The sequence below is a fragment of the Phyllostomus discolor genome, chromosome 7 (assembly GCF_004126475.2).
Source record: "Phyllostomus discolor isolate MPI-MPIP mPhyDis1 chromosome 7, mPhyDis1.pri.v3, whole genome shotgun sequence".
Classification (NCBI taxonomy): Eukaryota; Metazoa; Chordata; class Mammalia; order Chiroptera; family Phyllostomidae; genus Phyllostomus; species Phyllostomus discolor.
The window spans coordinates 126,355,886-126,370,896 of NC_040909.2; the positions used below are offsets into that span (position 1 = coordinate 126,355,886).

Consider the following 15,011-nt stretch of genomic DNA (forward strand, 5'->3'; position numbering starts at 1 on the left):
AACAGCAAGAGTGGATGGAAATGAGGATGAAGAAGTGAGATTATAAAACTCTGAGCAGGTCCTATAGGCCCCTCTAAGATGTGTGGAGTTTAAGCCAGGTCATGGAAAAGTCACAAAAATATCCACTCCCCTCCACCCCCATTCATCACCTCCGTGGTGGCAAAAGCTTCCAAGCCTTGGCTGATGTACACTGGCCTATGGGATATTGGTGCACACAACACAAGGAGAGGTTTGAAGTTCGCTTGCATCATTAGGCTTGCTCTCTTGTCTCTGCCTTTTATCAAGAACACGGGCCTCAGGTAGCTGCTGGCCCAAGGAGAGCCACAGACAGGTGGAACCGACTTGGACCCACACTGGAGCTCTGAGGCAAGCCCAGCCGAGCCCAGCCCGAGTTGACTGAACTCCATCCACCCCAGACCTCTCTCCCTACCCCATCCTTGTGCGTTTGATGGAGGCGTCTTTACAGATGCATGATTGGTGAAATCATCAGCCGTGGGTGACTGATCCAACATCCCGCTCTCTCCCCTCTCCAGAGCTCAGGGGTGGGACTGAAAGTTCCAACTCTCTCTCTAATCACATGGTTGCCCCCCTACTCCCAAACCAGCCCCCATCTTTGGGTGTCTTCCCAAAGTCACCTCATTACCATAACAAAAGACGTATTTATAGCTCTCATCGTTTTTGGAAATTCCAAGGGATTGCAGAACTCTGTGCCAGAAACAGAACACCATGGTGGTGGGGAACGTTTATTCACAGTCGTACATCGAGCACATAGAATAGTTTCGGGAACATGAATGTTAGTTGACTGATTGATCCCTAGTTAATATACAGTGGAGAGTCGGCTGTTAATCACTGCTCCCCAGGTTTAGACTTCCAGATGAAGTTTTCTGAAGAATATTCATATGCACATTTCTCCATGATTTACTGGCTCTGCAAACACGCCGTGCTGGTAACAGTGCGTAATAATAAAATAACTCTTTCTCAGAAGTTATAAAAATACTTTACTCGAACTTGGCGAAGCTGCCAAAGAGTCAAAGACAGATGCTTTTATACCCAGAGTTTTCTCTAAATTCCAAGACTCTTTTTAGTTTTGTGACTGCTGAAGATGATGCCAGATGGCATCGTCATTTCAGTGTTGACTCCAAACGGCTTAATGCAAGTGGAAAAGCGGGAGCCCCGCGTCCACCTAGAAAGCACAGGTGTTCTGCTGGAAACTGACTGGTCTTCCAGCAGCCCCTTTTTACAGGCCTTTCATAGGTATTCACTTTGGAATTAAAAAAAAGTGAGGGCCATGAGCTCGGAGTTTAAGCCTTGAAGCAAAGATTTGTTTGAAATCAAAGAGCGTCTCGTGGACCAAATGGCAGGGACACAAACGCGTGTCTCCTGCAGAGGTCCTGCTGATGCGGTCCACCTGTGGAAACTATCCTGCCGCGGCCTGGAGGCTGGCCCAGTAAACGCTGGCCCTCGGGTGCGGAGGCCGCCTGTGCTCCTGGTAGCAGAGCGCAGTTTGCCTTCTGTGCAGGTGAGGCCCTGAGCAGTGACCACGCTGCAAAAACGCTCAGCTCTTACTTTTAGATTTTGGGGCAGGGGAGAGGAGGGGAGGAGAGAATTACTATTTCTCTGTAAGAGCCTGTATTTAAGTTGAAATGGAGCCTGCCTGCCTGTCTTGGAAAGATCAGACCCGAAGTCGGGCTCTGTCCAATTCAAACTGGGCATTGTAGAGATTGGCAGCGGAATCCCCCCTGGGGCCTTGGGCTTCGCACACTCAGAACTTGCTACCTGTTCCACGGCGAAATTGTCAGCCAGGAAAGACCTGGACATTTAATGTTGTTTTTGGCCAAGGGTGGTATGAACCTTCTTTTCCAGGAGAAGGTAGGAAAACAAATCAACTTCGGCAAAGAAAAAAGATGGGGCATGGGAAGAGAGACAGTGCTTGAGATCTGGCTTGCAGGGAATTCGCAAGAAAAAAAGAAGGAGCTGTGAAGAATATGATAAAAACTGCAATTGATATGCATTTTTTAGGAGACTTTGCTTTTTTCAATTACAGTTTACTTTCAGCGTTATTTTGTATTGGTTTCAGGTGTATAGCTTGGTAGTTAGACCGTCATATACTTGACAAAGTGTTTCCCTGATATTCCCAGTACCCACCTGGTAACACGCACAGCGATCACTGTATTATTGACTATACTCCCTATGCTGTGCCTTGCATCCCCGTGACTATTTGGTAAGTACCAGTCTGTGCTTCTTCATCCCTTTGCCTTTTTCACCCAGTCCCCCAACCCCCTTCCTCTCTCAGTCATCAGTCTGTTCTCTGTATCTGTGGGTCTGTTTCAATTTCATTTTTTCACACCTGCATAGTTTTTTAAACATTCCTTGCGGTTAAACCTTACAAAGTGAAACAAAATTCGCCCTTCAGTCTTTGTAAAGATGGCAGCATTGCTTCATGACCACCAGCCCTGGTCTCTGGGCCCCCACATGGCCCGCTGTGTCTAAACACAAGGGACGTTATTTATCGGTCTCACCAACCTTACTATCCACTTGTTAAGTTTAAGGTAGAAATTGGGATAAGAAAGGGAATGATTGCAGTCCAGGCAAAGGATGGGTTTAAAGACCTGCCTTAGAACCCAGCTTTACCTTGGCCCACCTGCTGGGTCCTGATTGAATGGGCAGATTTGCCACACCTGGAGGTGAGAACAGCCTGAGACAGCTGCGGTGCCCTGCCCACTCTGGAGGACTTGCAGCAAGGTGGTCCCTGCTATGACACAGCCATGACGAGGAGACGGCACCAGACCTTTGTGCAGCATCTCTTGTGGTCTCTTCTGCTGGAGGATGTGACAAATCAGCAATGACAGTGAGTGTGCCTGTCCTGTAACGTGGCATATGCACCCCTAAAGAAATAATCCCTGTGTGATAGAATCTGTGCTCCCACAATAATGGGTTTATGGCAGAGGTGTCAAACTCGTTTTCATTGGGAGCCACGTCAGCCTCACGGTTGCATGCAAAGGGCCGAATGTAGAGCCCCTTGCCCCTAGTTAAAGAGTAGTTACATTTATACGGTCCTAAAATGACATTCAGTCCTTTGAAGACAACTGTGAGGCTGATGTGGCCCCTGGTGAAAGTGAGTTTGACACCCCTTATAGGGAAATGGAGCTGGGGCAGAAAGCTCAAACTTTGAACCGTCTTGTAAGTGGCACAAGAAAACTACCACAATTTTAATGTAAACACCGTAAATTCACAATAAAGACACATGCTATAAAATATAGGGTGTTATTTTGACAAGATGTGGAGTTTGCTCGGTAGAGGTGTTTATGGTTTTTCGAGTGAAATGGGGTAGGTGGCTGTGGCGTATTGTCCTGTTTTTCGTTCCTCTCAACTGGCTTCAAACAGAATCCTAACTTCCATTTTGTTAGTTGCCTGCCCCCTCTCATAAAGAAGCTGCCTGTCGGTCCCCAGATAAGATCAGATGACACCAAACCGCTCCCCTGGTGCACGAAGTCTGCAGTTATCTCGAGCCCAAAGCACAGGAGTGCTCTCCGGTTCTCGGTTCCCCGGAAGGCAGGTGGTTATTGGGAAGCTGAGATGAAGCTCCGTTTCTCTGTGTTTAGTGTTGTCTCCCCTGTTATCAATGGGATTGCTTTAGGCCGACTGGACGTTGCAATAACACATTTTCTTATTTCAAAACTTCACAGTACTTGAGGCTCTTCCTTTTCCTTTGCCACTTATAATCAGGGCATTTCCTCAGGTTTTACTGTGTAGCTACAGCAGGCAATGCGCGTGGGTAAAACGGAGAGAGGTGTTTCGTGTTACTCTCCCACAGGTCATTATTTACGCTCAGCTGCGTGGTTTTCGCATTTACCTGGTGTTACCCAATAGTGCAGCGCACAGGCACCTGGGGGAAAACTGCGTATGAACATATGCCATTCTGGTTTTCGTGACTTAATTCCTTATTTATGTGCACTAATTTTCACATTACAGACACACATAGCAACAGAATATATACATAAGCCTGCTTTTCCTTCCCTCCTGATTCCTGAAACATTTAGGGTTTCCTTCTTTTTCTGAAAAAGGTTTTACTTTTTCAAGTTCTTTTCTGTTTCTTGTGTTCATTTGACTTTGAGAGGAGCTGTGATCCCATTGGTCCAGGCTGCCCTCCTCCCTCAGGTTGCCGAGTCCCATACACCGAGCTGTGATTTTGCTGGGCTACTTGGAGTTGTGGTCTCTGAGGACAGGTGCAGGTCAGGCTGTTCAACATTCAAGCAACGGCAAATGGGCCACTTATTTGGTGCAAGGCTGTCTGCTCTGGTTCTCTCTGAATGTGAAATGCAGTTAGTTCCTAACAGCCAGGAGCAGCAATTCAGCCAACCAACAGATGGCCCCTACTTAGGTTTCCATGACTTCCCAGGATCTGGCAGGCCCTCCCCTGCACAGTGAGTGAGGTTGACGGTGATTAGCCTCAATACTCTGATTGGATATTTAATGTTAGGATGACTGGGCTCAATACTCTCTAGGGCACGTTTTTAACCACCTCACCCCTTCGAATCCTGCATCTGTTATAAACAAGGGCTTTCTTCTGTGAGCATTTCTCAACCAAGGAATGGGTGCCAGACATTGTTCGAGGTGCTTAGGATACAGGAGACAAAACAAATTCCTCCTGATTAAAACTGCTGCCTCAGGAGCTGGGGGTTTATTAATTGGCTCACATCGAAGATGAACACATCAGACGTTAGGGGTGGAGCTACTTTTTGGTCCAGTGGTTTAAATCTACCCCTTCATTGTGAATGGCAGCTGTGGACCTGTGCCAGGTTATGCTTGCTTTATTACAGAATTTGTGATGTGTAAACATAAATACACACTTTTCCCCATCTAGCAGTGGCTAAGTCCATCAGCTTCTGAGGCAGTCAGCCTGGATGCAAATCCTGAATTTACCACTCATCGGTTCTGTGACCTTGCCCAAGTCATACTGCTGCCTCATTGTGCCTTTTTTTTTTAAAAAGGGGAGGGCAACATTATACACATTACAGGGTTGATGTATGGATTAAATGAATTATTTTATGTAACGCAGTTACATCTGGCACACGAGTACATGGTTGCTGGCAGTACTTATACTTAATGCCGGTTACTGTAACACACATCACAGGCCACACGTCGTTACAGCGGCACCCCTGACACTCGGGGGCACATATTCACCAGCCCATCCAGAGCTCCGTTCCACCCTGCAACAGCCCGTACGCTCTTGGCTGGGGCATGGGTTGGGGAGGATGGGCAATCTCTGTTCTCCCAATGCCCAGCACTGCGCCTGGCAGGTAGCAGGCAGGCATTCAAAAGATGGCTGCTGAATGAATGGGAAAGGCAGTCTGAAATCTATCCCTTGACTGACTAGGGCAAAATAAAAGGAAAAAAAAATTATAAAAATGGGCAAATACAGAGGTTCAGCACCTGATTTCCAGAGGAGAGACTTTGCTAGCTTATCCCAGTGGCCCAACCTGAGTGCCCAGGGTTAAAAGTGCATAGGAGCTTAAGGGGGGGGCGGCGGGAAGCGTGAGAGGGCGCCCGGTGCAGAGAGGCGCAGAGGCTTGGTGAGCGGGGTCTGCGGACAGCACCCTGGCGGGCAGGGTGGGGTGGGGCGGGGCGAGGAGGGCTCTAGGGAGTGGCTAGGCGCTAGGTATTGCTTTGTTACCTTGGTGTCCTGGAGACCGAGTGGCGGGATGGGAAGAGGAGGACAGCAGTTTGTAAGTAAGTACCTTAGGTCGAGCCTCAGCCTGCTGAGCTGGAGGGCTGCATTAGGTGGATGGGAGGTCAGACGGGACAGTCACTGAGAGGGAAGTGCCGGTGGGCTGTGTTCCCAGTTGGCAGGGAGCAGATCGGGAACCTGAGCGCATGTGCGTGGACGGGGGGTTGCTGGCAACTGTCACCGCCGGGCTACCCAGGGCTTGTTCTTTCATGAACGAAAAACAACAGCTAGCCAAGGACGCAATTTTATTCTTATCGCCACTGATAACATTCAAATCCAATTACACGATAAAGCAATTCCACAAAATACATTTACTGCAACTTCCTGTTGAAGGAAGATCCCTTCCTGACCTCTTTCCAAAAACTCTCAGCACCCTTAACGGGTTTCCTGTTCAATGCAACAATGTTCCACGCGGCCCCTGGGCTAGGAGAGGCTTAGCAGGAGGAAGTTTCAATCACTTCACTGCGATTTTCTGCAGTCTTCACTCTCCTACAGCCGTAAGTCATCAGGCCTGAAAGACAAAATGCAACACATCTTTTCATGAATCCTATTTTACTTTCACTTGCCCGATGAAGACTGTTTTTCTGACTTAACATGACAGTAACTGTTCATCAAGAAATATCCACAAACACTGTATCTAAATTTTTGGTGCAAAGCACTAACGTTAAATCCTTACACAGTAGAAGGGTTACGTGCCCACCCCCGAGTTCTTTGGGAGTACACACATAGGCCACTTGTACCTGTGCACGAGTGACTCTGTAACTTACAGACTTGAAATCAATTTCTGTGTTCTATTTTAGAGTATTTGCTAATAAAGTCTTTTTCATAGAAAGGCTTACTGTGATCTTTACAATCCCTATGAAGACATGGATTTACCTAATAAAGGTAAATTCTGAATAAGTATTTTCCCTCTTTTTATTAATATATGCTAAATTTAATTTACATGAGGACCCATATACAAAATAAATAAACAGCAACACTGATAATTTAATTACACACATACAACTGGTCTTTTCCTCATTTATGTATTTATAGGATTAATTGTATCTGAAAGCTGCTTCTAGCATTAAGCTGAAACAAAGAACATTTTCGAGGAAATGTTTAATCATAACAATGAAGAAAAGGAAATAATAAAATGCAAAAAAATGATAAAGTGTCCTGTAGTCTTTTACGTAGCGTATTTTTAAGGCATTGAGCTCCTCTGGAGTTTTCAGAAGGAAGTTAGTAACGAGTAAACTAGATATCTTTGAACAGCTGTAAAAATATTCCAGAATTTGAGTTCTGATAAAAAGGAGATGAACTCCGTTTGCCCTGGAACAGCTTATCTAGCCCCTTCCGACATTCACAGTGTGTTTTCTCAAACGAAACACTCATCACAGGACACCAGACAGCCCAGCCATGGAGACCAGTGGCCTCGTGGCCGAGCAAATGAGCTGCGATACAACTCCAGCTTATCATTCGCCGCCAAGAAACCCAGGCGCTGATGTGGGAAACAAGCCAGGTACGCTCCCCACTATCAGCCGCTGTAGAACAAGAAGAGAAACGGCAGAATTCTGTCACTGTTCCTGAAATCTCTCTGTCAACATGAAGACTGCACCCAAAGCCTGGGACACGGCAGTGTGATACGACAGCGGGAGGCGGCTCCGACGCGCACCCTTTCCGGCTGAGCGCAGGCAAAGCGGCCGGCGGCGGGCACAGCCGAGGAAACCACGGATTCCCACGTTGGCAGGCTCACAGGATCCCCGGCGCCGCCGCTGAAAGGAACCCTGTACACGAACGTCAGAACAAGAGCCTCTGCACCTCCACCGCCATAAATTAAATGCACTTAGTCACAGTCTAGTTGTTTCCACAACAAAGCTTCATTTACTGAGTAACAGCGAGATGGCAAAGCACCTTTTAAGGGGATTGACAAGTCAAACTGGAAAAGTGTGTGAGGGTATAATCTGTAAGGAATGCAGACCCGAAGGCGAGAGGGGCCTAAGGAAGCCCAAGTTTGTTTCAGGGTGTTTCGGAGAAAGAGAAGAGGATGCAGATGAGGCCCCGCCCCCGCCACAGCAGTGACAAGTGAGAGGGACAGTTCGGTGTTTATGAAGCAGCCGAGTGGTGTGCTGGGAGGGAGAGGGCCAAGGCCGGGAGGGGATGGAGGAAGGGGCCCCTGGAAAGTGAGGATGCAAGGATGACTGCTCATTTTCAGCTGGAAGGACTCTGTGAGGGGCGGTGCTGTTTACTTTTGCAGGACAGGGAACACAGGCAGGACGGATTCAGAAGAGAGGAATCTGGGTTTGGAGGCTGATGAAATCTGGACAGGGTGCGCAGCTGGCAGTCAGGGTCTGGCGTTTAGGAGAAGGGGTGACATCTGAGAGTCGCTGAGGAGATTCTTTTCCATCCACCTCCACACATCCAGGGGCCCAGCTCGACAATCTTGGAGAGCCTGGCACTGCTCCATTGAAGGGAATTCAATACCTAACCCTGCAACGACACGGCCCCAGCTAACCTTCCTGAGTCATTCTCTCTACACCATATGTCTCTCTCTCTCCGTCCTGGTCCCATTACTGCACTTGCTATTGCCCAGGAAAAAACATGCCCCCCCCCTCGATTTGGATATTTGAGATTTCCTTTGTTTGGAATATTCCACCTTTTCTCTGCTCAAATGAACTTGGCTAATCTTTCAGTATCCACCTCAGGACTCGGATCCCCCAGGAAGCTCTCCCCAGCCCTTCAGGTCTGACGCCGGCAGGGCTCCCTCCTCCAAGACGGCCAGAGGACTTGGTGCATGCTTCAGCGACAGTATTTCTCAAATTACACTTGCCCCCACTTATGGAAATGACACGTGCCCTTTTCGATGCCATGAAGTATATAACTGCTTCACGAGCACCATGTCCTTTTATCCTCCTCACGACATCATGAAAAAGACATTGTTACCAAGTCCATTGCACAGCTGACAAAACTGAGGCCCAGAGGGGCCGAGTAACTACACCAGCGCATGTGAGAACCGTTTCATTCTACCTGAGTCCTATTAGCTGCTGGCTCCTCTGAAGGCAGGACCCCAACACCACTGACCTTGTATTTCCAATAATTAGCAGTGCCCGGCATGTAATGGATACTTGTAAGACATTTGTCATTAGGGTACAGTGACTTCCTTGAAAATGTCCTTTGTTTACAGACTCATCCTTTCCTCTTTCTACTGATAAGTGATCAGGATCTTCAGCAGATGGTTAATCTGCTTCCGGGGAGCGGGGTGCAGGGTGCAGGAATATCATGGCCAAGTGACTAGATACTTTAATAACTTTAATACTGGCCTAGCTAGAAACATCAACTCACATTGCTAATGATCACTATTACATGGCTTAGGAGGTGCCCCTGTGCAGAAAAACGGAGGTGTCTGCATGAAATCTGCATCTCTTTCTCTGTACCCACACACGGAGGAGAGCAAGCACATGCACGATGATGCACTGTATTGTTCACTTACTCCCTTCCGCTAAGAGAAAAAATCCATGATGGTAGAAGGGGAGGGGTGGGCTACCTTCCTGGGTGCTCCCCAGACTTTGGGGTGCATGCCAATCACTCGGGCTCTTGTGAAAATGCAGATTTTGATTCAAGGAGTCTAGCGGGCTCGTGATTCCTCATTTCCCACCCGCTCCCACACAAGGCAATGTGGTGGGTCTGCAGACCACAGCCTGACCAGCAAGGGTCCTCCTGAGACCTCACCGAGCTGTTCGTATGGCAGAGGAGAGGACCATCTGGAGACACTGAAGAAGCAAAAGAGACACCTTCTGTAAGAAATTTCCAAACTATGCAGTGTCTGACAGAAGGTCCCCAACTCCCTCCTTGGCCAAAGATGACTCCATTTGATACATAACCTTCCTGGCTCTTTCCCCACTAGAGGATGTTACTAACAGGTAGCTTTTTGCTCTTCTGATACAACAATACGTAATTTTTAATTATGATAATGTGTATCAGATACCGAAATTCCTTTGATATCTATCGTCAAAGAAAGATTAGGTTGTAGTCCGTGGAGCTTTGGTGATTGAGTAACCGTCAGTGTATTCAGGTTGTTTGCAAGTTGCTCATCCATACCTGGCTACCCTAATTAATCAGAACTGAATCCTCAGATCATGGTGCTATCCTGCTCTGTGTGTCTAGATCTACCTAATCTCTTTATTAAAAAATTTTCAAAAGCAAGAAACCTGGCATCTAACATATTGGTTTTTACACTATGGATGATTAATTGCTATTTGAAACTTTAATGAAATGGCTTAATCTTTTGTCAGAGAAATGATGAATTTATAGTGTATAAATGCTTCAATTCTTTGTCACTGTTTCATTACAAATTATGAAGCTTTAAAATAAAAGATAATATTATATAAGCTTAATATATTTGTAAATAATACGAGTCTTCTAAAATAACCCCAGGAAACCTCTGAGGAGACTTTTGCACAATGCTGCCTGCCACCCATTAACACGAAACAAGTACACCTCGAAAATGCATACGCTCCAATTAGAACACGGAAATGATGGAGGCCAACACATTAGTGCTATTTTGAAAACGGGACATTTCCATAGAAACACGCCTTGACTTCAGGAAAAATCTTCTGGGAGATTTCTGTTTTTGTTGTGAAATGGTAAGAAATCCATTTGCTTTGTGAATACAGTGAAACATAAAGCCACAAAACCCATGGTTTGTGTCACCATTCAATTGGAGACACACAATATTATTTGCCCCATTAAGTTAATTTATTTTCTGAGGGGAAAAAAGCATCCGAATTTCAGTTGCAAGGCCATGAAACTGGGTATAACTGAAGTGAAATAAATCTCAAAGATATTTTATTCTCCCTTAGGTCTTATGTCTTCTCATTTCTAAAATAAAATCTCTCAGTACAATGGTTACACCGACAAGGTAGTTAAGACTACAAGAACCTGTGGACAGAGGAGTAATCTCACCAACAGTGAAAGGGCAGTCTGACTTTCGGGTCATCCCCACTGTGCAGATGAGTGTGTCTAGGCCAGGCCCTCCCGGGGTCCTGGGGCACCACACAGGCCTTGGGCCGGAGGCCTGGGCCCGCCCGGGGAACAGGGAGGCAGAGTAACGGCACCTTTACGCTCGTTTCCCTGGCCCTGCGCCACCGAAACAAACTCATAAATAATAAACTCATAAGATGGTTAGAAATGTGTTTCAGTCCTATTGTTGTTTCTTCAATCAAAACAGGAAATTTTACATTCAGTTATGGTATTAAAACCCTAAATTCTGTCGGCGAGGGCCGTAAATGATTTGGTTTTAGTCATTTAAATAGAGATTGCTTTCTGTTTTAACTAGTTCTAATCTGTTCATATCCAACAGAACAGTTCAGAACAACTTAGAATGCCTAATTTGAGCAAAATTCTGCACTGGAAATACTGAGGTATATGGTTTAAGCCAATGCTGAGCTGGTTAAAATGAATGGGAAAGTTGGAATGTAACTTTGCTCCCCAAGTCCAGCTAATAACTTCTGACTCTGAAGAGCAGCAAATTAAGTTAAATCTTGTAGGAAAATGCCACATGACTAGAATAGCATGAAATTATGGAAAATCTTGATGATGTCTTGATCCTAGCTCCTCACGGGCTTTGAAAAAGTAAAATCCTTCTCCAATGTCTTTAATTAAGACTTTTAATCGGAAGCACATTTGATAAAGGCTTAAGCAAAAGTTTTTTTTTCTGGTTATGAATTTAACTAAAACTGGGCATATTCTCAGGGTTAACAGGTTTTGTATCCGACGGCGTGCACCAGGCTGGAATCCTTGCTGTCTTCTAGAGCCCCGCGCTGGCCCGGACGCTCGCCAAGTCCCCCTTCCAGTGCTGCCGCTCCAGCGCCTGGAACCCTCTTTTCTTTCCACATGGCTGCCTGGGTTACCTACTCACCCCCTACGGCAGGGGTGTCAGACTCATTTTCACTGGGGCCACCTCAGCCTTGCGGTTGCCTTCAAAGGGCCAACTGTAACTGTAGGACTGTGTAAATGTAACTACTCCTTAACTAGGGGCAAGGAGCTCGGTGCTGCTGCTGGGTAAAGTAAGGTGCCTGGCCGGATAAAGCAAGGTGGAGGCCGGATTCTGCCCGCGGGCCTTGAGTCTGCCACCTGTGCCCTACACCTAATCCCACGTTCAGAAAAGGGAGTTCGCAGCTGCTGGTGGTAGTCTTCTGCCTCCTCCCTTTCATCCTCACCAGCTCCACAGTGAGCATCTCACACCCTATAGGAACATGGGTTTTCAGGATAAACATCCCTTTTCAAGTGTTTATTGATGCTGAAACTTTCTACATTTCATTTCTCTATAAGAGTGACAATTATTGCTTAAAATAAAACATTACTGATTTAACAACTGAGAAATAAAAATCCATTTCTTTTTTGGTTTTATCGCTGGGGATAATGTGAAGCAATTGAAGCTGAATATTTCCACACACCTAGTTCTTTTTTACTAAGAAAAGCTCTCCTACAGAATTTTTAAAAAATGAAAACAAAGAGTTTAAAATGATCCAAGTTTTATTTTTAACCTACATAATGAAAAGTTTCCAATACAGTGCCAGCATTATAATTTCCATGATTACTGTGGTTTTGTAATGTGTTGGCAAAACTGCAATGATTATGGAAATAATTATTGACAGTAATAAAATACGTTAACCATTTGAACGCTGCAACTGCAGACAACTGACTTGTGAAGGGAGGGTAGTGCTACTGTTTTCTTGAGAAATAAGTTCTAAGTGTGTACCCTACCACTACCACTTACATATGGCAAACACGCACCTACTCTGTACCACCAAGAAGCCCAAAATATAACTTCACAACATATGATAACACAATTTATATATCCATGAGATGAAAAAAAAAATACTAACACACCAAGCATTTCCATTAATTTCAGAAGTGAGGCTGGCCCTGGCCAAGTGGCTCAGCTGGTTGAAGCGCTTGTCTGTCCCACACACCAGAAAGTGGCAGGTCTGAACCTCAGGTACGTACCCACGTTGTGGGTTCTATCCCCAGTCGGGGCGCATATGAAAGGCAACCCCATTGATGTTTCTCACCTCCATGGCCACCCCCTCTTCCTCTCTCTCTACAGGCAGTATGTTTCACAGGAGAAAATAGTTTTTAGTTATAAAAAGTATTTATAGCTCTTTCATAAAAAAATCAGCTTTTCCTTCTTGTCTACCATCGGTTTGAAAATGACTGAACAACTGGCATAAAAAAAAAATCTCATGTATGCTGAAAAGTTAGGCCTGAGAGAATACACCTTTTGTGAGTAGTTTAAAATAATTCAAATAAATTCCAACAACAGTTACTTTTAATTACGATTAAAACAATTTTGTCAGTCACCAACTGGGTCCACAGCTTAGTCTGACAATTGCTGTACTTGCTCGAAAGCTTTTTGTGTCTAATAGAAAAACTAATATTTAACAAAAAGTCAATGATAGTTCCAATGACAAAATGTACATTTTTACACTATAAACATATTTCAAGTTTAATTGCTAGGGAAACAAAAACCAAAGCAAGCTATTTTTGCGTCTGTTTACTTATGGTGCAGCCCAGGTGCGTCTGTGCCCGTCAAGTCTCTGCAGATTCCCCACCAGCGCTCTCCTGGACACATGCCAGTTACTACAGTCAAAAGAAAGTATATTCTTGGCTTAGCTATTTTGGGTGGAACAAAAGCATATTTTAAGTAAGTTCCTTCTTGAAAAGGAGAATTTTTTTCTCCTGAAAGCAAATATACCAGTAATAAGAAATCCTATTTTTAATGGACTGCATTGCATGGTACTTCAAATGTTTTAGTTCTAAAGTACATAATATTTAATACTAAAACTTTATGACATTGCAAACAACTAAAATGGTATAGTCCATTAAGGTAGTCACTAGACACATCAGGCTATTAAAATTTAACTTCATTAAAAGTCCATATAATTAACTATTCAGTTCCTTAGTCATACTAGCTCAGTGTAAGCACTCCAGAGCCAAATGTGGCCAAGAGCTACTACATCAGACGGCGCTGATACAGAGCTTTTGCATCACTGCAGGAAGCTCTGTTCCATAGTCCTGAACTACCAGATCATCTGTTTCTTAGATAACTGATTTTTGGTTAATCCAAAAATGTCTATTTTTTCCTTATTACACGTGTTCCATGGCAATAAAAAACTAACTACACCTGTTATCAGTGCGAATGTGCAGAACAATAAAATGTTAAATGACTTATGTATAAAAATTAGTACACCTGTATCACGTTATATCCTCGAATTTCAACAAGTGTGTACGCACCTTAGGATTTTGGGAACACAAGTTAATATACAGGCTGGGGAAAAAGTGGGTTTACAGCTGCTTGTATGGAAAAGAATACATTAAATAATAATAATACAAGTACAAATTCTGTGTTTCACGTACTCACAACTGTAAACCTACTTTTGCCTCACACTGTATGTTGCATTCCTTGTGAGGAAAATCACGACTTCAATGTGAAAAAGAAAAGCCTGGTATCTAATACATACTCTTGCTGTAGGAAAATCTGGAATGAAAGAAAGGGCAAGAAAATACATTCCCAGAGTACTAACTAAAAATGCACGAAAGGGCTCTGGCTGGTGTGGCTCAGTGGACTGAGTGCCGGCCTGTAAGCCAAAGGGTTGCCAGTTCGATTCCCAGTCAGGGCACATGCCTGGGTTGCAGACCAGGTTCCTAGTTGGAGGTACTCAAGAGGCAACCACACACTGATGCTTCTCTCCCTCTCTTCCCCTGTCTAAAATTAAATAAAATGTAAAAAAAAGAAATTAAAAAAAAATACACGAAATGTTCTAAGTTTTTCTAAAAGTCTATTTAAAAACAATGATAGGAAAGCCTTTTCTAATCCCATTACTATTATAAAGGTAGTCAGTCACCTTCCTAATCACTTTTAAATGAACAGGAATTACTTAGTAATAGGGGCATTTTGAGTAATGTTCTTTCACTATAATAACATTAAAAATAATTGGTGGGGATGGTTATTATATTACTATACTGCCTGGTATAACTGATTTAAAATATACTTTAGAATATTCATAATATATAACAGTGGGTGCATAATGTGTTTGATCATTTATTTGATTAAATAACACCTTTGGTATTTCTAGTTTTAAAAAAAAGGACCACATCCCTTTGGTCAGGCATACAAATTCATTTATGATGATGTTTCTATAAGACAATCAAGTACGACATATACTTAGATTCATAGGACTCTGTAGAGCATGGTAACCTACTGAAACTTTAGGGGCTACTTAGAATATGTTTTCAGGACATA

General features: G+C 44.4%; 1 protein-coding gene across 1 annotated transcript in view; it reads right to left on the reverse strand.

Annotated features, from left to right (window-relative positions):
- Positions 1-5,956: 5,956 nt before the first annotated feature.
- MRPL13 (mitochondrial ribosomal protein L13) overlaps positions 5,957-15,011 on the reverse strand; it is a 32,731-nt gene continuing 23,676 nt past the window's right edge. Inside the window, exon 7 of the mRNA XM_028533946.2 lies at positions 5,957-6,239. Coding sequence (XP_028389747.1) covers positions 6,218-6,239 — 22 coding nt within the window. The 3' untranslated portion in view covers positions 5,957-6,217. The remainder of the gene's footprint in view (positions 6,240-15,011) is intronic.